The sequence below is a fragment of the Corythoichthys intestinalis genome, chromosome 11 (assembly GCF_030265065.1).
Source record: "Corythoichthys intestinalis isolate RoL2023-P3 chromosome 11, ASM3026506v1, whole genome shotgun sequence".
NCBI classification, from domain to species: Eukaryota; Metazoa; Chordata; class Actinopteri; order Syngnathiformes; family Syngnathidae; genus Corythoichthys; species Corythoichthys intestinalis.
Genome location: NC_080405.1, coordinates 5274608 through 5295612, shown reverse-complemented (window position 1 = coordinate 5295612; position 21005 = coordinate 5274608). Strand labels below are relative to the sequence as shown.

At 46.3% G+C, this 21005-nt stretch overlaps 1 protein-coding gene, 25 non-coding genes and 1 pseudogene across 29 annotated transcripts; 1 reads left to right on the top strand and 26 right to left on the bottom strand.

Annotated features, from left to right (window-relative positions):
- Positions 1 to 31: 31 nt before the first annotated feature.
- Positions 32 to 150, bottom strand: LOC130926041 (5S ribosomal RNA). Its single transcript, XR_009066067.1, has one exon. It is a non-coding gene; the product is annotated as a 5S ribosomal RNA (ribosomal RNA).
- Positions 151 to 543: 393 nt separating this feature from the next.
- LOC130925518 (5S ribosomal RNA) lies at positions 544 to 662 on the bottom strand. Its single transcript, XR_009065793.1, has one exon. It is a non-coding gene; the product is annotated as a 5S ribosomal RNA (ribosomal RNA).
- A 313-nt stretch (positions 663 to 975) lies between these two features.
- Positions 976 to 1094, bottom strand: LOC130924781 (5S ribosomal RNA). Its single transcript, XR_009065080.1, has one exon. It is a non-coding gene; the product is annotated as a 5S ribosomal RNA (ribosomal RNA).
- Positions 1095 to 1407: 313 nt separating this feature from the next.
- LOC130926039 (5S ribosomal RNA) lies at positions 1408 to 1526 on the bottom strand. Its single transcript, XR_009066066.1, has one exon. It is a non-coding gene; the product is annotated as a 5S ribosomal RNA (ribosomal RNA).
- A 303-nt stretch (positions 1527 to 1829) lies between these two features.
- LOC130926038 (5S ribosomal RNA) lies at positions 1830 to 1948 on the bottom strand. The gene has a single exon (XR_009066065.1). It is a non-coding gene; the product is annotated as a 5S ribosomal RNA (ribosomal RNA).
- Positions 1949 to 2251: 303 nt separating this feature from the next.
- Positions 2252 to 2370, bottom strand: LOC130926036 (5S ribosomal RNA). The gene has a single exon (XR_009066063.1). It is a non-coding gene; the product is annotated as a 5S ribosomal RNA (ribosomal RNA).
- A 4083-nt stretch (positions 2371 to 6453) lies between these two features.
- LOC130924371 (uncharacterized) lies at positions 6454 to 11158 on the top strand. 4 transcript variants are annotated; one of them, XM_057850905.1, is made up of 9 exons: positions 6454 to 6534; positions 6707 to 7028; positions 7259 to 7405; positions 7503 to 7667; positions 7964 to 8252; positions 8348 to 8846; positions 8949 to 8997; positions 9069 to 9269; positions 9638 to 9773. In XM_057850905.1, exons 3-9 carry the CDS (start codon positions 7400 to 7402, stop codon positions 9647 to 9649), a joined length of 1221 nt encoding a protein of 406 aa, XP_057706888.1. In that variant the 5' UTR covers positions 6454 to 6534; positions 6707 to 7028; positions 7259 to 7399; the 3' UTR covers positions 9650 to 9773. The 4 variants fall into 4 exon arrangements, with proteins under 4 accessions (XP_057706888.1, XP_057706886.1, XP_057706887.1 ...); XM_057850903.1 differs by having other exon boundaries at positions 8949 to 9269; positions 9638 to 11158; XM_057850904.1 differs by having other exon boundaries at positions 8348 to 8997.
- A 607-nt stretch (positions 11159 to 11765) lies between these two features.
- Positions 11766 to 11888, bottom strand: LOC130925756 (uncharacterized; annotated as a pseudogene).
- A 393-nt stretch (positions 11889 to 12281) lies between these two features.
- On the bottom strand, positions 12282 to 12400 carry LOC130926035 (5S ribosomal RNA). Its single transcript, XR_009066062.1, has one exon. It is a non-coding gene; the product is annotated as a 5S ribosomal RNA (ribosomal RNA).
- A 303-nt stretch (positions 12401 to 12703) lies between these two features.
- LOC130926034 (5S ribosomal RNA) lies at positions 12704 to 12822 on the bottom strand. Its single transcript, XR_009066061.1, has one exon. It is a non-coding gene; the product is annotated as a 5S ribosomal RNA (ribosomal RNA).
- Positions 12823 to 13215: 393 nt separating this feature from the next.
- Positions 13216 to 13334, bottom strand: LOC130925293 (5S ribosomal RNA). Its single transcript, XR_009065577.1, has one exon. It is a non-coding gene; the product is annotated as a 5S ribosomal RNA (ribosomal RNA).
- Positions 13335 to 13647: 313 nt separating this feature from the next.
- On the bottom strand, positions 13648 to 13766 carry LOC130926033 (5S ribosomal RNA). Its single transcript, XR_009066060.1, has one exon. It is a non-coding gene; the product is annotated as a 5S ribosomal RNA (ribosomal RNA).
- A 472-nt stretch (positions 13767 to 14238) lies between these two features.
- On the bottom strand, positions 14239 to 14357 carry LOC130925172 (5S ribosomal RNA). Its single transcript, XR_009065460.1, has one exon. It is a non-coding gene; the product is annotated as a 5S ribosomal RNA (ribosomal RNA).
- Positions 14358 to 14660: 303 nt separating this feature from the next.
- LOC130925156 (5S ribosomal RNA) lies at positions 14661 to 14779 on the bottom strand. The gene has a single exon (XR_009065444.1). It is a non-coding gene; the product is annotated as a 5S ribosomal RNA (ribosomal RNA).
- Positions 14780 to 15082: 303 nt separating this feature from the next.
- Positions 15083 to 15201, bottom strand: LOC130926032 (5S ribosomal RNA). Its single transcript, XR_009066059.1, has one exon. It is a non-coding gene; the product is annotated as a 5S ribosomal RNA (ribosomal RNA).
- Positions 15202 to 15594: 393 nt separating this feature from the next.
- Positions 15595 to 15713, bottom strand: LOC130925111 (5S ribosomal RNA). Its single transcript, XR_009065399.1, has one exon. It is a non-coding gene; the product is annotated as a 5S ribosomal RNA (ribosomal RNA).
- Positions 15714 to 16026: 313 nt separating this feature from the next.
- LOC130924669 (5S ribosomal RNA) lies at positions 16027 to 16145 on the bottom strand. The gene has a single exon (XR_009064969.1). It is a non-coding gene; the product is annotated as a 5S ribosomal RNA (ribosomal RNA).
- A 303-nt stretch (positions 16146 to 16448) lies between these two features.
- Positions 16449 to 16567, bottom strand: LOC130926030 (5S ribosomal RNA). The gene has a single exon (XR_009066057.1). It is a non-coding gene; the product is annotated as a 5S ribosomal RNA (ribosomal RNA).
- A 393-nt stretch (positions 16568 to 16960) lies between these two features.
- Positions 16961 to 17079, bottom strand: LOC130925110 (5S ribosomal RNA). Its single transcript, XR_009065398.1, has one exon. It is a non-coding gene; the product is annotated as a 5S ribosomal RNA (ribosomal RNA).
- A 313-nt stretch (positions 17080 to 17392) lies between these two features.
- Positions 17393 to 17511, bottom strand: LOC130926029 (5S ribosomal RNA). Its single transcript, XR_009066056.1, has one exon. It is a non-coding gene; the product is annotated as a 5S ribosomal RNA (ribosomal RNA).
- Positions 17512 to 17824: 313 nt separating this feature from the next.
- On the bottom strand, positions 17825 to 17943 carry LOC130924668 (5S ribosomal RNA). Its single transcript, XR_009064968.1, has one exon. It is a non-coding gene; the product is annotated as a 5S ribosomal RNA (ribosomal RNA).
- Positions 17944 to 18246: 303 nt separating this feature from the next.
- Positions 18247 to 18365, bottom strand: LOC130926028 (5S ribosomal RNA). Its single transcript, XR_009066055.1, has one exon. It is a non-coding gene; the product is annotated as a 5S ribosomal RNA (ribosomal RNA).
- Positions 18366 to 18758: 393 nt separating this feature from the next.
- On the bottom strand, positions 18759 to 18877 carry LOC130925109 (5S ribosomal RNA). Its single transcript, XR_009065397.1, has one exon. It is a non-coding gene; the product is annotated as a 5S ribosomal RNA (ribosomal RNA).
- Positions 18878 to 19190: 313 nt separating this feature from the next.
- LOC130926027 (5S ribosomal RNA) lies at positions 19191 to 19309 on the bottom strand. The gene has a single exon (XR_009066054.1). It is a non-coding gene; the product is annotated as a 5S ribosomal RNA (ribosomal RNA).
- Positions 19310 to 19781: 472 nt separating this feature from the next.
- Positions 19782 to 19900, bottom strand: LOC130925171 (5S ribosomal RNA). Its single transcript, XR_009065459.1, has one exon. It is a non-coding gene; the product is annotated as a 5S ribosomal RNA (ribosomal RNA).
- A 303-nt stretch (positions 19901 to 20203) lies between these two features.
- On the bottom strand, positions 20204 to 20322 carry LOC130925155 (5S ribosomal RNA). Its single transcript, XR_009065443.1, has one exon. It is a non-coding gene; the product is annotated as a 5S ribosomal RNA (ribosomal RNA).
- A 303-nt stretch (positions 20323 to 20625) lies between these two features.
- On the bottom strand, positions 20626 to 20744 carry LOC130926026 (5S ribosomal RNA). Its single transcript, XR_009066053.1, has one exon. It is a non-coding gene; the product is annotated as a 5S ribosomal RNA (ribosomal RNA).
- Between the last annotated feature and the right edge of the window lie 261 nt (positions 20745 to 21005).

Below are 21005 nucleotides of genomic sequence, written 5' to 3'. Positions count from 1 at the left end.
TGTTCTTTCTTTTTAATGAAATAAACCAAAAAGCTTACAGCACCTGGTATTCCCAGGCGGTCTCCCATCCAAGTACTAACCAGGCCCGACCCTGCTTAGCTTCCGAGATCAGACGAGATCGGGCGTTCTCAGGGTAGTATGGCCGTAAGCTGGCAAAGCTTGTGAAATATCGCTATACAAAAGGCGAAGGAGATCTGATCGGGCGTTCTCAGGGTAGTATGGCCGTAAGCTGGCAAAATTTGTGAAATATAGCTATACAAAAGGCGAAGGAGATCTGTTCTGGTACAAAAGACGAACCAGTTCAGTTCAGTTCAGTCAGGTTCCCTGAGGGAAGTTAGGTTTCAAGTGGTCTGGTCATCTCGTGCTGTCAATGGCAGCTAACGAGGTAATCACCATCTAAAACGCACAGAGTTGGGTGAAAACGAGAGCTGCAAACTCAACCAAATGTGAGCTCCAACCACAAAACTAACAAGACAGTACATTGACCTCAGTTGATACCAACAAGATCTGTCTGTTCTTTCTTTGTCATGAAATAAGCCAAAAAGCTTACAGCACCTGGTATTCCCAGGCGGTCTCCCATCCAAGTACTAACCAGGTCCGACCCTGCTTAGCTTCCGAGATCAGACGAGAGCCGGCGTTCTCAGGGTAGTATGGCCGTAAGCTGGCAAAATTTGTGAAATATAGCTATACAAAAGGCGAAGGAGATCTGTTCTGGTACAAAAGACGAACCAGTTCAGTTCAGTTCAGTCAGGTTCCCTGAGGGAAGTTAGGTTTCAAGTGGTCTGGTCATCTCGTGCTGTCAATGGCAGCTAACGAGGTAATCACCATTTAAAACGCACAGAGTTGGGTGAAAACGAGAGCTGCAAACTCAACCCGATGTGAGCTCCAACCACAAAACTAACAAGACAATACATCGACCTCAGTTGATACCAACAAGATCTGTCTGTTCTTTCTTTTTAATGAAATAAACCAAAAAGCTTACAGCACCTGGTATTCCCAGGCGGTCTCCCATCCAAGTACTAACCAGGCCCGACCCTGCTTAGCTTCCGAGATCAGACGAGATCAGGCGTTCTCAGGGTAGTATGGCCGTAAGCTGGCAAAATTTGTGAAATATAGCTATACAAAAGGCGAAGGAGATCTGTTCTGGTACAAAAGACGAACCAGTTCAGTTCAGTTCAGTCAGGTTCCCTGAGGGAAGTTAGGTTTCAAGTGGTCTGGTCATCTCGTGCTGTCAATGGCAGCTAACGAGGTAATCACCATCTAAAACGCACAGAGTTGGGTGAAAACGAGAGCTGCAAACTCAACCAAATGTGAGCTCCAACCACAAAACTAACAAGACAGTACATTGACCTCAGTTGATACCAACAAGATCTGTCTGTTCTTTCTTTGTCATGAAATAAACCAAAAAGCTTACAGCACCTGGTATTCCCAGGCGGTCTCCCATCCAAGTACTAACCAGGCCCGACCCTGCTTAGCTTCCGAGATCAGACGAGATCGGGCGTTCTCAGGGTAGTATGGCCGTAAGCTGGCAAAGCTTGTGAAATATAGCTATAAAAAAGGCGAAGGAGATCTGTTCTGGTACAAAAGATGAACCAGTTCAGTAAGGTTCCCTGAGTGAAATTAGGTTTCAAGTGGTCTGGTCATCTCGTGCTGTCAATGGCAGCTAACGAGGTAATCACCATTTAAAACGCACAGAGTTGGGTGAAAACGAGAGCTGCAAACTCAACCCGATGTGAGCTCCAACCACAAAACTAACAAGACAGTACATCGACCTCAGTTGATACCAACAAGATCTGTCTGTTCTTTCTTTGTCATGAAATAAACCAAAAAGCTTACAGCACCTGGTATTCCCAGGCGGTCTCCCATCCAAGTACTAACCAGGCCCGACCCTGCTTAGCTTCCGAGATCAGACGAGATCGGGCGTTCTCAGGGTAGTATGGCCGTAAGCTGGCAAAACTTGTGAAATATAGCTATACAAAAGGCGAAGGAGATCTGTTCTGGTACAAAAGATGAACCAGTTCAGTAAGGTTCCCTGAGTGAAATTAGGTTTCAAGTGGTCTGGTCATCTCGTGCTGTCAATGGCAGCTAACGAGGTAATCACCATTTAAAACGCACAGAGTTGGGTGAAAACGAGAGCTGCAAACTCAACCCGATGTGAGCTCCAACCACAAAACTAACAAGACAGTACATCGACCTCAGTTGATACCAACAAGATCTGTCTGTTCTTTCTTTTTAATGAAATAAACCAAAAAGCTTACAGCACCTGGTATTCCCAGGCGGTCTCCCATCCAAGTACTAACCAGGCCCGACCCTGCTTAGCTTCCGAGATCAGACGAGATCGGGCGTTCTCAGGGTAGTATGGCCGTAAGCTGGCAAAGCTTGTGAAATATCGCTATACAAAAGGCGAAGGAGATCTGATCGGGCGTTCTCAGGGTAGTATGGCCGTAAGCTGGCAAAATTTGTGAAATATAGCTATACAAAAGGCGAAGGAGATCTGTTCTGGTACAAAAGACGAACCAGTTCAGTTCAGTTCAGTCAGGTTCCCTGAGGGAAGTTAGGTTTCAAGTGGTCTGGTCATCTCGTGCTGTCAATGGCAGCTAACGAGGTAATCACCATCTAAAACGCACAGAGTTGGGTGAAAACGAGAGCTGCAAACTCAACCAAATGTGAGCTCCAACCACAAAACTAACAAGACAGTACATTGACCTCAGTTGATACCAACAAGATCTGTCTGTTCTTTCTTTGTCATGAAATAAACCAAAAAGCTTACAGCACCTGGTATTCCCAAGTGAATTCTCCCCTAAGTCCCTACGGCCCATCGAGAGGACCAATAGTTGACTGAAGCTGACTGAGCGGGCAGCCAATCATTGACCGACTATGGCGGGGGACCAATCATTGACTGAGCGGGCAGCCAATCGTTCACCGAGGCTCGTCGTCAGTTGACCAATCGCGTCGCAGCTCTTGACGCCGGGTACGTCCTCTCTCGACACCGCCATTTTTGACTCATTCAAAACACGGCACTACGAGAAGGCTACGAGAGAGTTTAAACATTTATTGTTTTAGCTTCTTGGCTAAGCGTAATGCTGTTAATGTTGTTTCCGATGGTGATTCCTTCGAGGTAAGGCTGTTTAAACATTTGCGCTTATTGTTTGAAAATAAGACATTTGGTTTTAAGGCGAAACATGAAATCCATACGATGTTTGTTTTAACGCAATTTACGAAGCGTGTCTCTTCTCAATCAAACTATATACCTCGGTACGATATTTCTTTCTAAACTAATGATCACGAAGAACACAAATTTGAACGGCTTGTGTATTTTGGGCAACGAAGCGGCTGTCTGCATTCAGACAATAGTCGACTGGATAAATTAATCTCCTGACAGCGCAAGCCTTCCGTGGCATTTTTTTTTTTTTTTTTTAATGTCGGATTTATGCTTTGACCATGGTATTTTACAATTTCGGTGGGAGTGGAGAAGCATTTCTAGTAATGTATCAAAACAATTGTACCGGGGGCTGTGTGTGTGTGTGCGTGTGTGGTTGTGTACGTCCGTGCACTTTTTGTCTTCAGATGGCTATATAAGCCTATTTCATAGGTTATTGTGTCATTTGTTTAACTTTGAGCACTTTAACCAAATTATTATTATAGTTATGTGACCAAGTACTAATTTCAAGAAACAAATAAAGCAGTACTTTAGGGTCAACTGTATTTGAATCACTGATGTAATATGTAATGTAAGCCTCTTTGTTGTTGTCGTCTTATATATTACCTTATATTATCTATTTACCTCCTTACTAACTTTCTTCCGTCTTTATGTTAGCATGTTGAATTATGTTTGTTTCAGTGTGTAAATTTTTCAAGATAAGAATTCTTTATTTTATATACAGTATAGCCTATGTTGATTAGTATGTTGATGTGACAGGCTTAGCTTGATGTTTTGTCTGTTTTATGTTTTGTGTGGACCCCAGGAAGAGTAGCGAATCTTTTCATCAGCTAATGGGGATCCTAATAAAAATACAAGTACAAGTACTCATATATGACTTGCACTATGCCACCAGATTACAAACACGATGGAGCACAACAAACATATTTGCAGTGTTTGCGATAAGCACTTCACAGAGAAGTCCAACTTGACCCGCCACATGAAGCTTCATGCCCCAAAGGAGCATGAGTGTAGTGTGTGTGGGAAGAGTTTCAGCACTGCGCCTCATTTGCGGGATCACATGAAGCTCCACCAATATCCCAGCATCCCTCTGTACCGCCAGGGAGAGGCCCGCCTCCAGTGCAGCGAGGCAGCAGTGGCCGTGGCTTCCAACACTGTGGTGGTGGACCCCACCTGGCATGACCCCCAGACAGCGGAGGCAGCTGGAATGAAGGCTGGTGGCGAACTGTGGAGAGGCCAATTGGTCCTCACCTTTGGAAAGTATGCTGGGCAGTCTTTCCGATGGCTCCTCGAGAACGCTGTGGGCTGGGTTGTGTGGCTGCTGGCGGAGTACGTGCAGAAGGGGGAGAGGAACGAGCAGCTGAATTGGCAAAAGAAGCGCATGCTGGAGTATGTGCAAGTCTTCCCTTCTGTCATGTGCCACCTGGATAGGAGAGTGAAGGTATTCTCATGTTTTATTCTGTATAGTTTTTCACATGTCAAAGCTGGGTATGTGTGAGTGTCTTACAGCTGCATCATGATTATTTCTGCAGAAACAAGAAGCAAAGACTGAGGCTTCTTCTCAGTCACAACTCCAGCATGATTCCCACTTTGCCACTGATGCAGAGCTGTTGGCTGTTGCAGGTAACATTTTAAGCTGATTTGGGCATGACTTACAAGGATACAAGGATTTTATTGTCGTATGACCGTGAAATTTCTTTCCATAGTCAATGAAACTTGTCGTCCTCTGTCATTCCAGATCAGAGTGTGTGTGTATGTCTTGTGCTTTGGTTTGCATGTCTATATTTGTCATGTTTGATTCAATATCACATTTACTGCTACTTAACTACCGTAAACATTTTCTGTTTGTGTGTGTGTGTGTGTTTGTGTGCACGCGCTTGTTTGGGTGTCTGTCTCTATGTGTTTGTGCGTGCGTCCATTTAGAAAGTCTCCTGGATGAGTCGGAGGTGGCTGTGTCCTCTCACATCACCACTGTGGGAGAGCTAACTCCCTCGACCAGTCAGCCAGCTGCGCCATCCCGTCAGGCTCCCTGTGCCCCTGCTGACATCCTACTGGAGGGTTGGCAGAAGTACTGGGAGCAGCCACCCAAGTCCAGCCAAGCCCTTGGCATTGCTCCGGCCAATATCAAGTGGCTCAAGTCTGATGGCACCTATGGCCTGTATGAGAAGGCGTCCAAGTACAAGAACGTCCGAGGAGAGATGGTGGAAAGGAAGCTGTTGAAAGAGAAGATGGAGTTCCACCCGCCCCCACCTCCTCTGTCCATCAAGGGAACGCTGCCCAACATGCTGTCCTTCTTCACCACACCAACCTTCTTCTGGCGCCCGGTTGGCGTGATGAAAGCCATGATCCGCTGCCCCAACGTCAACTGCCCCGCGCCACCGGGGGAGTACCTGGAGAAGAAGGGCTTCGGCACCTACGCCAGGCAAGTGTGCGGCATGCAGTACAATTACACCCTCCTCACGGAGAGGTTGAAGTGCCCACACTGTGAGCGGCTGAGGAAGGGAGCAGGCGCTGATTGGAAAGAGGAGGAGGAGGAAGAGCAAGGCACTCGGCAGCAGTACATCTGGCTGGCCTACAGTCCCAGGATCCTGATGAGCCTGGCCCCTGCCATCAGGAAGAAGTTCCCTGCCGTCCTCTGTGGGAAGCGTGCTGTGGACAGAGGTGTGGCCTCCCTCCTCAGTGACCGGATCAACGCTGTGAGCATGGCCAAAGTGCGGCGTCTTCTGCAGCAGGGCCACGACGAGTGGTACTTGGAGCAGCGGGACCTGTACCAGACCCTGCTATATGAGGCCCACACAGCCGAGACAGCAGCTGCAGCAGGGGGATCTCAGCGGGGCATCCTGTCTTTTGCCAAGCCGGCTGGCACTTACACCCCTCCCATTCCTCAGTCTCCACTTCCATCTGCCAGAGTGCTCAGGCGTGCGCACCTCATCATGGAGATGGAGAGGATGCCCGTCTACCGCAACCAGATCCTCTCTGTGACTGGTGAAGTGTTGTGCATCGACGGCACACGAAAGGTATGTTCACAGAACAAATCTATGATGTTCATTTTGCTCAAACACAGAGCGAGTGATAGTAACACCTGAAAAACACTTGATAATTTTTAAATGATCTCTCAATTTTTTCAGCGGCTATGTTTTTTGTGTTTTCTTTTTATCATTTCAGATTCTGAAGAAGGTGTATGGGGAAGGCCAGGGAACCATGCAATATGTCACCAGCGTCCTGAACGAGTGGGGCCAGTTCCTGACCACTGTGGTGGTGGCGGCAGAGTCGGAGGGGTGTTACGCCCGCATGGCCAGAGGTCTGGTGGCCCGGTTTGAGCGCTCTAACACGCCCCCTCCTAAAATCATCTACGCAGACAACAACTGCTGCCGGTAAGATTAAAAGAAAAAAAGCTATTCCTTTCTATGGCATTTAATAATCCTAACATGACATTATGAAACAACATGACGACATAAAACAGCACAGAGCAAAACACCTGTAGTAATCTTGTTCAACATCGTTTTTTTTTCTCAACATCGTTTTTTTTTTTCAATGTCATTTCAGAGACAGTGGCTCCTCATTTTTGGAGACCCTTTTTGATGATCGGGTGCAGAGGGGGACCGTGGTGCGCTTGGACATCCGCCACTGGCTGCACCGCTGGGACTCAGTGGTCATCAAGCAGAGCCACTCCAAGTACGGCGCGTTCATGAGTGCCATGGCAGGGGCGGTGCTTGCCTACAACAGGGCAGACATGATGCTTTTGGTAAAAGCAGTGAGGAGTGGCAGTCCAGAGCTCTACGCACAGTATTCGGACCAGGAGATGATCGGTTTCCTCAAAGCCCATCAGGTCAAGGCCTACGTCAGGCGTGTCACACGTGGGATTGAGGTGTGTAAGAACACATTGTTTTTTAACCACCTGAAAATAGAGAAAAAACCTCACGCAGGGGTGGTCAGAGTACTGGATTCCAGTACTTGGGTAGTACTTAAGTAAAAAGTACTTTCATTCCCCACCCCTGCATCATTGGCAAAAACATTAGATTTACATTCCCTGGATAAAATACATGTCGTAGCATATTTGTCATTAGGAGTAACTATACTCTCCGCTGCATGTTTCAGTAGGAGACTGCTTCTGTCGTGGAGTTTATTCTGGCTGACTTCAAGGGGCCGGCAGGTCTCGACATTGACGGCATCCCGCTGTTCAAGTCTGCTGAGGCAGTAGATGCACACTGGGCCACCTCAAGTAAACATTTCGGATGTATGCAGGTAAGTGGGTTCACGTCCATGTTAAACGCTTGTCATTGGTGCATACTGGTATGCCAGGCTGAGAGCCATGCTGTGTGCCATGTTCTGTGTTTTGCAGGATCCTCCTGGCATTCAGCTCTACGTGTCCGTAAAGACAGTGGTGCTGAATGGGGTGCAGCTGAACAAGTACAGGTGCCGTCGTGGCAGCAACTCCCTTGAGGGGCTACACGCACACCTGTACAACGCCATTCCGTCCAGCAGATGTGGGATCATGCCATTTCAAGTGAGCCATGAAAAGGAAATACACACATTTTCAGTATTTTGTTTCATTTTGCGTTATTGTTTTTCAAACATCATGTAAAACATCAGTATCTTCCCAAGAGCTGTCACCCTTCTGAACTCAATCCAGCACTCATATTGTAATAATAATCTTTTTTCTTTATGTTTTTGTTTCTTATTTATGTTTTGGTGTGTACTCAATGGGAAAGCATCAAATCTCTTTCTAGTTTGTATAGTGGCAAAGGTATTCTATTTCAATCTATGTATGCGTCGTTTTTGTTTTTTTAAATTGTGTATTAGGTGTACCTGATTGCGTTTGCCGTGCAGTGGAACACCAGGATGGAATCCCTCCGGGTGGCTGGTGGTCAGGGGCGGCAGACAACATGCATGGACGCCCGGCAGATCCAGCGCATGAACCACCACGCTGAGGTGCTGTTTGGCAAGCAGCACATGCTGGAGCCCAACTTTGCTGCTCCTCTGCCCTACCCCGACCAGTACCAACACCCAGAGGAGGAGGAGCTACTAGGGGTGGAGTATGCTCTGTGCCAGTCCACCGCGTTCACGCCACGGCAGTACTACGCACAGAAAGGTAAAGCATATGTAATCATGTAGATGGAAATTAACGTCAACTTCCAGTAAGCACTGAGGCAAATTGTACTGATCCCACAAATGCTGTGTTTGCAGTGGAGGAAGAGCAGGCGCAGCAGGAGGAGGAAGAGGTGGCCCATGGGGAGGAGGGGGAGGAGCCCAGGGCAGCTGCGGAGGAACAGGATGATGATGAGGGTGTTGCCATGGAGGAGGAGGTGGTGGACCCCGTAGATGGCGTCTGCGTGGAGCACGCTGCCCTCACCCAGGCCGTGAAGGTGGAAGAGGAGGAAAGCCCCGCTCTGCAGGATGTCCTGGTGAGCCAGCGCCATCTCCATCTGCCGGGGATAGAGGAGGTCGAGGCCCTGGCCCTGCTGCTGCTGGAGCTGGCTGACGAGGATGACCGCTACCTGGTGAGTGTCGACCTTCGGCGAAAAATCAGCTTGGCCGCAGGCTCCCTCTACGAGCACGATAAGACCACCTCCAGCTTTGTGAAGAAGTACGAGTCCAGGTGGGGCTATACCCTCTTCGGCCGTTGCCTCGGCCTGGACACGCCAGAGAGCAGCGCTGCTCAAAAAACAAAGTTTGGCTGGATGAGGTATGCGCAGGCTGCACAGGTGACAGAAGACAGTCGTCTGCTGTACCTGCTCATTAAGATGCTCCGCAGCCGCCCACCCAGCTCTAACTTCACTTCTCCTAGCAAAGTGTCAACCTCCATCAAGGGCCGGTACAGGAGGATTGCGGATCGAGTGAGAGACGACCCCGTTCTCTGTAGCCTCAGCATCCCACTGCCCAACATAAACAGTAAGTCCATCTCCAGCTTCCTCCGCAGAGAGGAGAAGGTGGCCAACTACAGGGCGACGGTGCAGCCCAGAGCCAAGCCCCACCGCACCGTGCTTTCGGACCAGCGACTGCCCGATGCTCCTGCCTTGCCTTCATCTCTGCCACAGCCAGAAAGACCCCAAGTCCAGTACGAGGCGCACCATCACATTGCTGGGAAAAGGCGTGGAGAAAAGCGGAGGTGAGTTGCTCAGAATTATGTCTTTTATGTAGAGTGCAGGGGGGGCGTCGCCAGAAAGGACTCTGTTGGCCGGTGTAAGAGATGTTAACCGTGGCTGGCGCGAATCATCAAAGTTTTCAAAAAAACGTTTAAAAACAGAATTGTTCTGCAAGCACTTCTAAATTGCACTGACTCACATACTTACCTTTTTTTCTGCACTTGTTATCTCATGGCAACTAAGGCAGCTTGACTGTATCTCCAAATTGTTCGTCGCTTTGGATAAAAGTGTCTGATAAATGACTGAATGTAATGTAAATGTGTTAAATGCCCAAGCCATATAAATGAATTCCCAGAAGTGAATTCTTATGGCCTGTGTTCTGTATTTGCAGATTGGACTTTGATGATGCGAACCCAGTACCACAGCCACAAGCGCAATCTTTAACCACTAGGCCCATCCAGCCCAAGCCTGCCACCAGCACATCAGCATCTGCACTGCCATCCGGCGTTTCAGCAGCACCAATACTGCTGGTGGTCCCTGCACAGCCTCGGGCCCCATCGGTCCAGTTTGCTGGGCCCTCCTGCGGTCAGTTGTTAGTGTCTGTTCTGCCCCCACCTGCACCCAAGGTCAAGCCCATAATGCCCAACAAGTCACACAGACCGTGTGGGGCTTGCCAAGTACCACAGTGTGGTGGCATGCGCAAAAGATACATGCCATCCAAAGACAAAGTGGGTAGGAGCAGCCAGAAACTATTCACTTTTTGCCCCAAGACCGGCAAATCCACCACGCCTGGTTTTGAAGATGTCTACACCAGTTATGAACATTTTAAAAGTGTGGTGGACAAGGAACTGGAGAAGAGGAACACTCAACCTCTATAAAGCCTCACCAGACTGTTGGCAGTTTCCACAGCTGTTGTTGCTGTTTGCTGTGTATTGTGTTATTGCATGTTTTTTGGAGACTTCTGAGTAGGTCACTATTTGTTCTCTGTGGTTTCTATTTGTTTGTATTTTATTTGTAAATAGTTTTATATTTGTATAGTGCTTTTCCACCTTTCAAGGCGCTCAAAGCGCTTTACACTACATCGCCATCTACCTACTGGTGACGCAGCACCAGGAGCAATGTGGGGTTCAGTATCTTGCTCAAGGATATTTAGGCAAGTTCACCAGGGCAGAGAATTGAAGCCACAACCTCTGGGTTGGGGGACAACTACTCTACCACTGAGCCATGCCATCCCCATTTTATTTCATTTATTTATCTAGAAGTTTAAGTTATTCTAATTGATATGGCCACTTTTAAAAAATATTTTCATATATTCTCAAAGCCCTTGAGAGTCATTAATGTATCAGGCAGCTTACTTCCGCTTTGTAGCGTTGAGGCCGCTTGTTTTGCTGTCTAAAGCAACTTTGCACTAAAACAGCTCTTATTGATTTTACTACTTTTTAAAAGAATTTTTCAAATGACAATATCTTTGTAGCATTGAGGCCGCTTGTTCTGCTGTCTAGTCGCCTTCTTTGCAAAACTGACTTTTCAAAGTGCAATAACATATGGGGGTTAAATCATTATTCTCATTTTTGCACACACCATTTTGTACTTGAATGCTGCTCTACATGAATGTGCACTTTACATTTGAATGTTTGCTACTTTGTGTACCAAACCAAAATCATAATTCTACTTTTTGCCACTTGAAAGAAAAATGTGGGAAAATACACTATTCCCTACAGTAATCAAAACTTGAAAATATGCTAATTGATAGTATCACTTTTAGCCACTTTTTATGTCATTTTTTAAATTGACAATTTCTTTATGGTATCATATGGTATGGTATCTTTGTGGCATCAGGCAGCTTTTTCCACTGCACCTTCGTGCTCCTTTTCTCCTCACCCCTTTGCCTTGCAAACTGGGCACTGTTGTTTTCTAATGAATGTGTAATGATTGTCCTCTGTACTTAATGTAGCTTATTACTATCTCAAGCACTGACTTCTAAATTTTACTATGAATATGCTTTTGAATGTTGAAAAATACGTTTGTTATATTTGCCTCCTTAAAATAGCTATATTTGCAGAAAATGTTTTATAGATACTTGACATTTTGAAAATAATATATACATTCAATAAAAATATTTATTTTTTAAAAACTGTTCTCTTTTCATTATGCATCAATCTAACTTTGGCACAGCTCACACTGAAAAAAGGATTTTGATAGTTAAGTGTCTAAAATAATGCCTCAAATGCTTGCTGTATGATATTTATCTTTTCTGAATTTTAGTACTTTGTTTAGCCTTTGGTCTTACTTTTGATTTTAGGTACGTAGGATTATGATTTGGGAATGAAATAAATTCCCTGCAAGGAGATGTTATTTTAAAGCACCTGACATTTATCAAAAGCAAAAGGAAATCACTGAAAGGGCAGGCGAGTAAAGGAGAAGGGTCATTAAAAAAAATTGACAAACAGGTCAGCAGATGGCATCCTAGAGGAAAGATCAGACCCCAGGATCTGCTCAACCCCAGGATCAGCAATAGGGACTTGGGGGGGTCATGAGCCATTCCCAGGCGGTCTCCCATCCAAGTACTAACCAGGCCCGACCCTGCTTAGCTTCCGAGATCAGACGAGATCGGGCGTTCTCAGGGTAGTATGGCCGTAAGCTGGCAAAACTTGTGAAATATCGCTATACAAAAGGCGAAGGAGATCTGATCGGGCGTTCTCAGGGTAGTATGGCCGTAAGCTGGCAAAATTTGTGAAATATAGCTATACAAAAGGCGAAGGAGATCTGTTCTGGTACAAAAGACGAACCAGTTCAGTTCAGTTCAGTCAGGTTCCCTGAGGGAAGTTAGGTTTCAAGTGGTCTGGTCATCTCGTGCTGTCAATGGCAGCTAACGAGGTAATCACCATTTAAAACGCACAGAGTTGGGTGAAAACGAGAGCTGCAAACTCAACCCGATGTGAGCTCCAACCACAAAACTAACAAGACAGTACATCGACCTCAGTTGATACCAACAAGATCTGTCTGTTCTTTCTTTGTCATGAAATAAACCAAAAAGCTTACAGCACCTGGTATTCCCAGGCGGTCTCCCATCCAAGTACTAACCAGGCCCGACCCTGCTTAGCTTCCGAGATCAGACGAGATCGGGCGTTCTCAGGGTAGTATGGCCGTAAGCTGGCAAAACTTGTGAAATATAGCTATACAAAAGGCGAAGGAGATCTGTTCTGGTACAAAAGATGAACCAGTTCAGTAAGGTTCCCTGAGTGAAATTAGGTTTCAAGTGGTCTGGTCATCTCGTGCTGTCAATGGCAGCTAACGAGGTAATCACCATTTAAAACGCACAGAGTTGGGTGAAAACGAGAGCTGCAAACTCAACCCGATGTGAGCTCCAACCACAAAACTAACAAGACAGTACATCGACCTCAGTTGATACCAACAAGATCTGTCTGTTCTTTCTTTTTAATGAAATAAACCAAAAAGCTTACAGCACCTGGTATTCCCAGGCGGTCTCCCATCCAAGTACTAACCAGGCCCGACCCTGCTTAGCTTCCGAGATCAGACGAGATCGGGCGTTCTCAGGGTAGTATGGCCGTAAGCTGGCAAAGCTTGTGAAATATCGCTATACAAAAGGCGAAGGAGATCTGATCGGGCGTTCTCAGGGTAGTATGGCCGTAAGCTGGCAAAATTTGTGAAATATAGCTATACAAAAGGCGAAGGAGATCTGTTCTGGTACAAAAGACGAACCAGTTCAGTTCAGTTCAGTCAGGTTCCCTGAGGGAAGTTAGGTTTCAAGTGGTCTGGTCATCTCGTGCTGTCAATGGCAGCTAACGAGGTAATCACCATCTAAAACGCACAGAGTTGGGTGAAAACGAGAGCTGCAAACTCAACCAAATGTGAGCTCCAACCACAAAACTAACAAGACAGTACATTGACCTCAGTTGATACCAACAAGATCTGTCTGTTCTTTCTTTGTCATGAAATAAACCAAAAAGCTTACAGCACCTGGTATTCCCAGGCGGTCTCCCATCCAAGTACTAACCAGGTCCGACCCTGCTTAGCTTCCGAGATCAGACGAGATCCGGCGTTCTCAGGGTAGTATGGCCGTAAGCTGGCAAAATTTGTGAAATATAGCTATACAAAAGGCGAAGGAGATCTGTTCTGGTACAAAAGACGAACCAGTTCAGTTCAGTTCAGTCAGGTTCCCTGAGGGAAGTTAGGTTTCAAGTGGTCTGGTCATCTCGTGCTGTCAATGGCAGCTAACTAGGTAATCACCATTTAAAACGCACAGAGTTGGGTGAAAACGAGAGCTGCAAACTCAACCCGATGTGAGCTCCAACCACAAAACTAACAAGACAGTACATCGACCTCAGTTGATACCAACAAGATCTGTCTGTTCTTTCTTTTTAATGAAATAAACCAAAAAGCTTACAGCACCTGGTATTCCCAGGCGGTCTCCCATCCAAGTACTAACCAGGCCCGACCCTGCTTAGCTTCCGAGATCAGACGAGATCGGGCGTTCTCAGGGTAGTATGGCCGTAAGCTGGCAAAGCTTGTGAAATATCGCTATACAAAAGGCGAAGGAGATCTGATCGGGCGTTCTCAGGGTAGTATGGCCGTAAGCTGGCAAAATTTGTGAAATATAGCTATACAAAAGGCGAAGGAGATCTGTTCTGGTACAAAAGACGAACCAGTTCAGTTCAGTTCGTAAGCTGGCAAAGCTTGTGAAATATAGCTATAAAAAAGGCGAAGGAGATCTGTTCTGGTACAAAAGATGAACCAGTTCAGTAAGGTTCCCTGAGTGAAATTAGGTTTCAAGTGGTCTGGTCATCTCGTGCTGTCAATGGCAGCTAACGAGGTAATCACCATTTAAAACGCACAGAGTTGGGTGAAAACGAGAGCTGCAAACTCAACCCGATGTGAGCTCCAACCACAAAACTAACAAGACAGTACATCGACCTCAGTTGATACCAACAAGATCTGTCTGTTCTTTCTTTGTCATGAAATAAACCAAAAAGCTTACAGCACCTGGTAATCCCAGGCGGTCTCCCATCCAAGTACTAACCAGGCCCGACCCTGCTTAGCTTCCGAGATCAGACGAGATCGGGCGTTCTCAGGGTAGTATGGCCGTAAGCTGGCAAAACTTGTGAAATATAGCTATACAAAAGGCGAAGGAGATCTGTTCTGGTACAAAAGATGAACCAGTTCAGTAAGGTTCCCTGAGTGAAATTAGGTTTCAAGTGGTCTGGTCATCTCGTGCTGTCAATGGCAGCTAACGAGGTAATCACCATTTAAAACGCACAGAGTTGGGTGAAAACGAGAGCTGCAAACTCAACCCGATGTGAGCTCCAACCACAAAACTAACAAGACAGTACATCGACCTCAGTTGATACCAACAAGATCTGTCTGTTCTTTCTTTTTAATGAAATAAACCAAAAAGCTTACAGCACCTGGTATTCCCAGGCGGTCTCCCATCCAAGTACTAACCAGGCCCGACCATGCTTAGCTTCCGAGATCAGACGAGATCGGGCGTTCTCAGGGTAGTATGGCCGTAAACTGGCAAAACTTGTGAAATATAGCTATACAAAAGGCGAAGGAGATCTGTTCTGGTACAAAAGATGAACCAGTTCAGTAAGGTTCCCTGAGTGAAATTAGGTTTCAAGTGGTCTGGTCATCTCGTGCTGTCAATGGCAGCTAACGAGGTAATCACCATTTAAAACGCACAGAGTTGGGTGAAAACGAGAGCTGCAAACTCAACCCGATGTGAGCTCCAACCACAAAACTAACAAGACAGTACATCGACCTCAGTTGATACCAACAAGATCTGTCTGTTCTTTCTTTTTAATGAAATAAACCAAAAAGCTTACAGCACCTGGTATTCCCAGGCGGTCTCCCATCCAAGTACTAACCAGGCCCGACCCTGCTTAGCTTCCGAGATCAGACGAGATCGGGCGTTCTCAGGGTAGTATGGCCGTAAGCTGGCAAAGCTTGTGAAATATCGCTATACAAAAGGCGAAGGAGATCTGATCGGGCGTTCTCAGGGTAGTATGGCCGTAAGCTGGCAAAATTTGTGAAATATAGCTATACAAAAGGCGAAGGAGATCTGTTCTGGTACAAAAGACGAACCAGTTCAGTTCAGTTCAGTCAGGTTCCCTGAGGGAAGTTAGGTTTCAAGTGGTCTGGTCATCTCGTGCTGTCAATGGCAGCTAACGAGGTAATCACCATCTAAAACGCACAGAGTTGGGTGAAAACGAGAGCTGCAAACTCAACCAAATGTGAGCTCCAACCACAAAACTAACAAGACAGTACATTGACCTCAGTTGATACCAACAAGATCTGTCTGTTCTTTCTTTGTCATGAAATAAACCAAAAAGCTTACAGCACCTGGTATTCCCAGGCGGTCTCCCATCCAAGTACTAACCAGGCCCGACCCTGCTTAGCTTCCGAGATCAGACGAGATCCGGCGTTCTCAGGGTAGTATGGCCGTAAGCTGGCAAAATTTGTGAAATATAGCTATACAAAAGGCGAAGGAGATGTGTTCTGGTACAAAAGACGAACCAGTTCAGTTCAGTTCAGTCAGGTTCCCTGAGGGAAATTAGATTTCAAGTGGTCTGGTCATCTCGTGCTGTCAATGGCAGCTAACTAGGTAATCACCATTTAAAACGCACAGAGTTGGGTGAAAACGAGAGCTGCAAACTCAACCCGATGTGAGCTCCAACCACAAAACTAACAAGACAGTACATCGACCTCAGTTGATACCAACAAGATCTGTCTGTTCTTTCTTTGTCATGAAATAAACCAAAAAGCTTACAGCACCTGGTATTCCCAGGCGGTCTCCCATCCAAGTACTAACCAGGCCCGACCCTGCTTAGCTTCCGAGATCAGACGAGATCGGGCGTTCTCAGGGTAGTATGGCCGTAAACTGGCAAAACTTGTGAAATATAGCTATACAAAAGGCGAAGGAGATCTGTTCTGGTACAAAAGATGAACCAGTTCAGTAAGGTTCCCTGAGTGAAATTAGGTTTCAAGTGGTCTGGTCATCTCGTGCTGTCAATGGCAGCTAACGAGGTAATCACCATTTAAAACGCACAGAGTTGGGTGAAAACGAGAGCTGCAAACTCAACCCGATGTGAGCTCCAACCACAAAACTAACAAGACAGTACATCGACCTCAGTTGATACCAACAAGATCTGTCTGTTCTTTCTTTTTAATGAAATAAACCAAAAAGCTTACAGCACCTGGTATTCCCAGGCGGTCTCCCATCCAAGTACTAACCAGGCCCGACCCTGCTTAGCTTCCGAGATCAGACGAGATCGGGCGTTCTCAGGGTAGTATGGCCGTAAGCTGGCAAAGCTTGTGAAATATCGCTATACAAAAGGCGAAGGAGATCTGATCGGGCGTTCTCAGGGTAGTATGGCCGTAAGCTGGCAAAATTTGTGAAATATAGCTATACAAAAGGCGAAGGAGATCTGTTCTGGTACAAAAGACGAACCAGTTCAGTTCAGTTCAGTCAGGTTCCCTGAGGGAAGTTAGGTTTCAAGTGGTCTGGTCATCTCGTGCTGTCAATGGCAGCTAACGAGGTAATCACCATCTAAAACGCACAGAGTTGGGTGAAAACGAGAGCTGCAAACTCAACCAAATGTGAGCTCCAACCACAAAACTAACAAGACAGTACATTGACCTCAGTTGATACCAACAAGATCTGTCTGTTCTTTCTTTGTCATGAAATAAACCAAAAAGCTTACAGCACCTGGTATTCCCAGGCGGTCTCCCATCCAAGTACTAACCAGGCCCGACCCTGCTTAGCTTCCGAGATCAGACGAGATCCGGCGTTCTCAGGGTAGTATGGCCGTAAGCTGGCAAAATTTGTGAAATATAGCTATACAAAAGGCGAAGGAGATGTGTTCTGGTACAAAAGACGAACCAGTTCAGTTCAGTTCAGTCAGGTTCCCTGAGGGAAATTAGATTTCAAGTGGTCTGGTCATCTCGTGCTGTCAATGGCAGCTAACTAGGTAATCACCATTTAAAACGCACAGAGTTGGGTGAAAACGAGAGCTGCAAACTCAACCCGATGTGAGCTCCAACCACAAAACTAACAAGACAGTACATCGACCTCAGTTGATACCAACAAGATCTGTCTGTTCTTTCTTTGTCATGAAATAAACCAAAAAGCTTACAGCACCTGGTATTCCCAGGCGGTCTCCCATCCAAGTACTAACCAGGCCCGACCCTGCTTAGCTTCCGAGATCAGACGAGATCGGGCGTTCTCAGGGTAGTATGGCCGTAAGCTGGCAAAACTTGTGAAATATAGCTATACAAAAGGCGAAGGAGATGTGTTCTGGTACAAAAGACGAACCAGTTCAGTTCAGTTCAGTCAGGTTCCCTGAGGGAAATTAGATTTCAAGTGGTCTGGTCATCTCGTGCTGTCAATGGCAGCTAACTAGGTAATCACCATTTAAAACGCACAGAGTTGGGTGAAAACGAGAGCTGCAAACTCAACCCGATGTGAGCTCCAACCACAAAACTAACAAGACAGTACATCGACCTCAGTTGATACCAACAAGATCTGTCTGTTCTTTCTTTGTCATGAAATAAACCAAAAAGCTTACAGCACCTGGTATTCCCAGGCGGTCTCCCATCCAAGTACTAACCAGGCCCGACCCTGCTTAGCTTCCGAGATCAGACGAGATCGGGCGTTCTCAGGGTAGTATGGCCGTAAACTGGCAAAACTTGTGAAATATAGCTATACAAAAGGCGAAGGAGATCTGTTCTGGTACAAAAGATGAACCAGTTCAGTAAGGTTCCCTGAGTGAAATTAGGTTTCAAGTGGTCTGGTCATCTCGTGCTGTCAATGGCAGCTAACGAGGTAATCACCATTTAAAACGCACAGAGTTGGGTGAAAACGAGAGCTGCAAACTCAACCCGATGTGAGCTCCAACCACAAAACTAACAAGACAGTACATCGACCTCAGTTGATACCAACAAGATCTGTCTGTTCTTTCTTTTTAATGAAATAAACCAAAAAGCTTACAGCACCTGGTATTCCCAGGCGGTCTCCCATCCAAGTACTAACCAGGCCCGACCCTGCTTAGCTTCCGAGATCAGACGAGATCGGGCGTTCTCAGGGTAGTATGGCCGTAAGCTGGCAAAGCTTGTGAAATATCGCTATACAAAAGGCGAAGGAGATCTGATCGGGCGTTCTCAGGGTAGTATGGCCGTAAGCTGGCAAAATTTGTGAAATATAGCTATACAAAAGGCGAAGGAGATCTGTTCTGGTACAAAAGACGAACCAGTTCAGTTCAGTTCAGTCAGGTTCCCTGAGGGAAGTTAGGTTTCAAGTGGTCTGGTCATCTCGTGCTGTCAATGGCAGCTAACGAGGTAATCACCATCTAAAACGCACAGAGTTGGGTGAAAACGAGAGCTGCAAACTCAACCAAATGTGAGCTCCAACCACAAAACTAACAAGACAGTACATTGACCTCAGTTGATACCAACAAGATCTGTCTGTTCTTTCTTTGTCATGAAATAAACCAAAAAGCTTACAGCACCTGGTATTCCCAGGCGGTCTCCCATCCAAGTACTAACCAGGCCCGACCCTGCTTAGCTTCCGAGATCAGACGAGATCCGGCGTTCTCAGGGTAGTATGGCCGTAAGCTGGCAAAATTTGTGAAATATAGCTATACAAAAGGCGAAGGAGATGTGTTCTGGTACAAAAGACGAACCAGTTCAGTTCAGTTCAGTCAGGTTCCCTGAGGGAAATTAGATTTCAAGTGGTCTGGTCATCTCGTGCTGTCAATGGCAGCTAACTAGGTAATCACCATTTAAAACGCACAGAGTTGGGTGAAAACGAGAGCTGCAAACTCAACCCGATGTGAGCTCCAACCACAAAACTAACAAGACAGTACATCGACCTCAGTTGATACCAACAAGATCTGTCTGTTCTTTCTTTTTAATGAAATAAACCAAAAAGCTTACAGCACCTGGTATTCCCAGGCGGTCTCCCATCCAAGTACTAACCAGGCCCGACCCTGCTTAGCTTCCGAGATCAGACGAGATCGGGCGTTCTCAGGGTAGTATGGCCGTAAGCTGGCAAAGCTTGTGAAATATCGCTATACAAAAGGCGAAGGAGATCTGATCGGGCGTTCTCAGGGTAGTATGGCCGTAAGCTGGCAAAATTTGTGAAATATAGCTATACAAAAGGCGAAGGAGATCTGTTCTGGTACAAAAGACGAACCAGTTCAGTTCAGTTCGTAAGCTGGCAAAGCTTGTGAAATATAGCTATAAAAAAGGCGAAGGAGATCTGTTCTGGTACAAAAGATGAACCAGTTCAGTAAGGTTCCCTGAGTGAAATTAGGTTTCAAGTGGTCTGGTCATCTCGTGCTGTCAATGGCAGCTAACGAGGTAATCACCATTTAAAACGCACAGAGTTGGGTGAAAACGAGAGCTGCAAACTCAACCCGATGTGAGCTCCAACCACAAAACTAACAAGACAGTACATCGACCTCAGTTGATACCAACAAGATCTGTCTGTTCTTTCTTTGTCATGAAATAAACCAAAAAGCTTACAGCACCTGGTAATCCCAGGCGGTCTCCCATCCAAGTACTAACCAGGCCCGACCCTGCTTAGCTTCCGAGATCAGACGAGATCGGGCGTTCTCAGGGTAGTATGGCCGTAAGCTGGCAAAACTTGTGAAATATAGCTATACAAAAGGCGAAGGAGATCTGTTCTGGTACAAAAGATGAACCAGTTCAGTAAGGTTCCCTGAGTGAAATTAGGTTTCAAGTGGTCTGGTCATCTCGTGCTGTCAATGGCAGCTAACGAGGTAATCACCATTTAAAACGCACAGAGTTGGGTGAAAACGAGAGCTGCAAACTCAACCCGATGTGAGCTCCAACCACAAAACTAACAAGACAGTACATCGACCTCAGTTGATACCAACAAGATCTGTCTGTTCTTTCTTTTTAATGAAATAAACCAAAAAGCTTACAGCACCTGGTATTCCCAGGCGGTCTCCCATCCAAGTACTAACCAGGCCCGACCATGCTTAGCTTCCGAGATCAGACGAGATCGGGCGTTCTCAGGGTAGTATGGCCGTAAACTGGCAAAACTTGTGAAATATAGCTATACAAAAGGCGAAGGAGATCTGTTCTGGTACAAAAGATGAACCAGTTCAGTAAGGTTCCCTGAGTGAAATTAGGTTTCAAGTGGTCTGGTCATCTCGTGCTGTCAATGGCAGCTAACGAGGTAATCACCATTTAAAACGCACAGAGTTGGGTGAAAACGAGAGCTGCAAACTCAACCCGATGTGAGCTCCAACCACAAAACTAACAAGACAGTACATCGACCTCAGTTGATACCAACAAGATCTGTCTGTTCTTTCTTTTTAATGAAATAAACCAAAAAGCTTACAGCACCTGGTATTCCCAGGCGGTCTCCCATCCAAGTACTAACCAGGCCCGACCCTGCTTAGCTTCCGAGATCAGACGAGATCGGGCGTTCTCAGGGTAGTATGGCCGTAAGCTGGCAAAGCTTGTGAAATATCGCTATACAAAAGGCGAAGGAGATCTGATCGGGCGTTCTCAGGGTAGTATGGCCGTAAGCTGGCAAAATTTGTGAAATATAGCTATACAAAAGGCGAAGGAGATCTGTTCTGGTACAAAAGACGAACCAGTTCAGTTCAGTTCAGTCAGGTTCCCTGAGGGAAGTTAGGTTTCAAGTGGTCTGGTCATCTCGTGCTGTCAATGGCAGCTAACGAGGTAATCACCATCTAAAACGCACAGAG

What these genes read in the sequence shown, in the direction of transcription:
- LOC130924371 (XM_057850902.1), top strand. An exon ending in GCAGTACTACGCACAGAAAG is followed by an intron (nt 8,253 to 8,347) that starts GTAAAGCATATG and finishes CTGTGTTTGCAG; the next exon opens with TGGAGGAAGAGCAGGCGCAG. An exon ending in AGGCGTGGAGAAAAGCGGAG is followed by an intron (nt 9,270 to 9,637) that starts GTGAGTTGCTCA and finishes CTGTATTTGCAG; the next exon opens with ATTGGACTTTGATGATGCGA.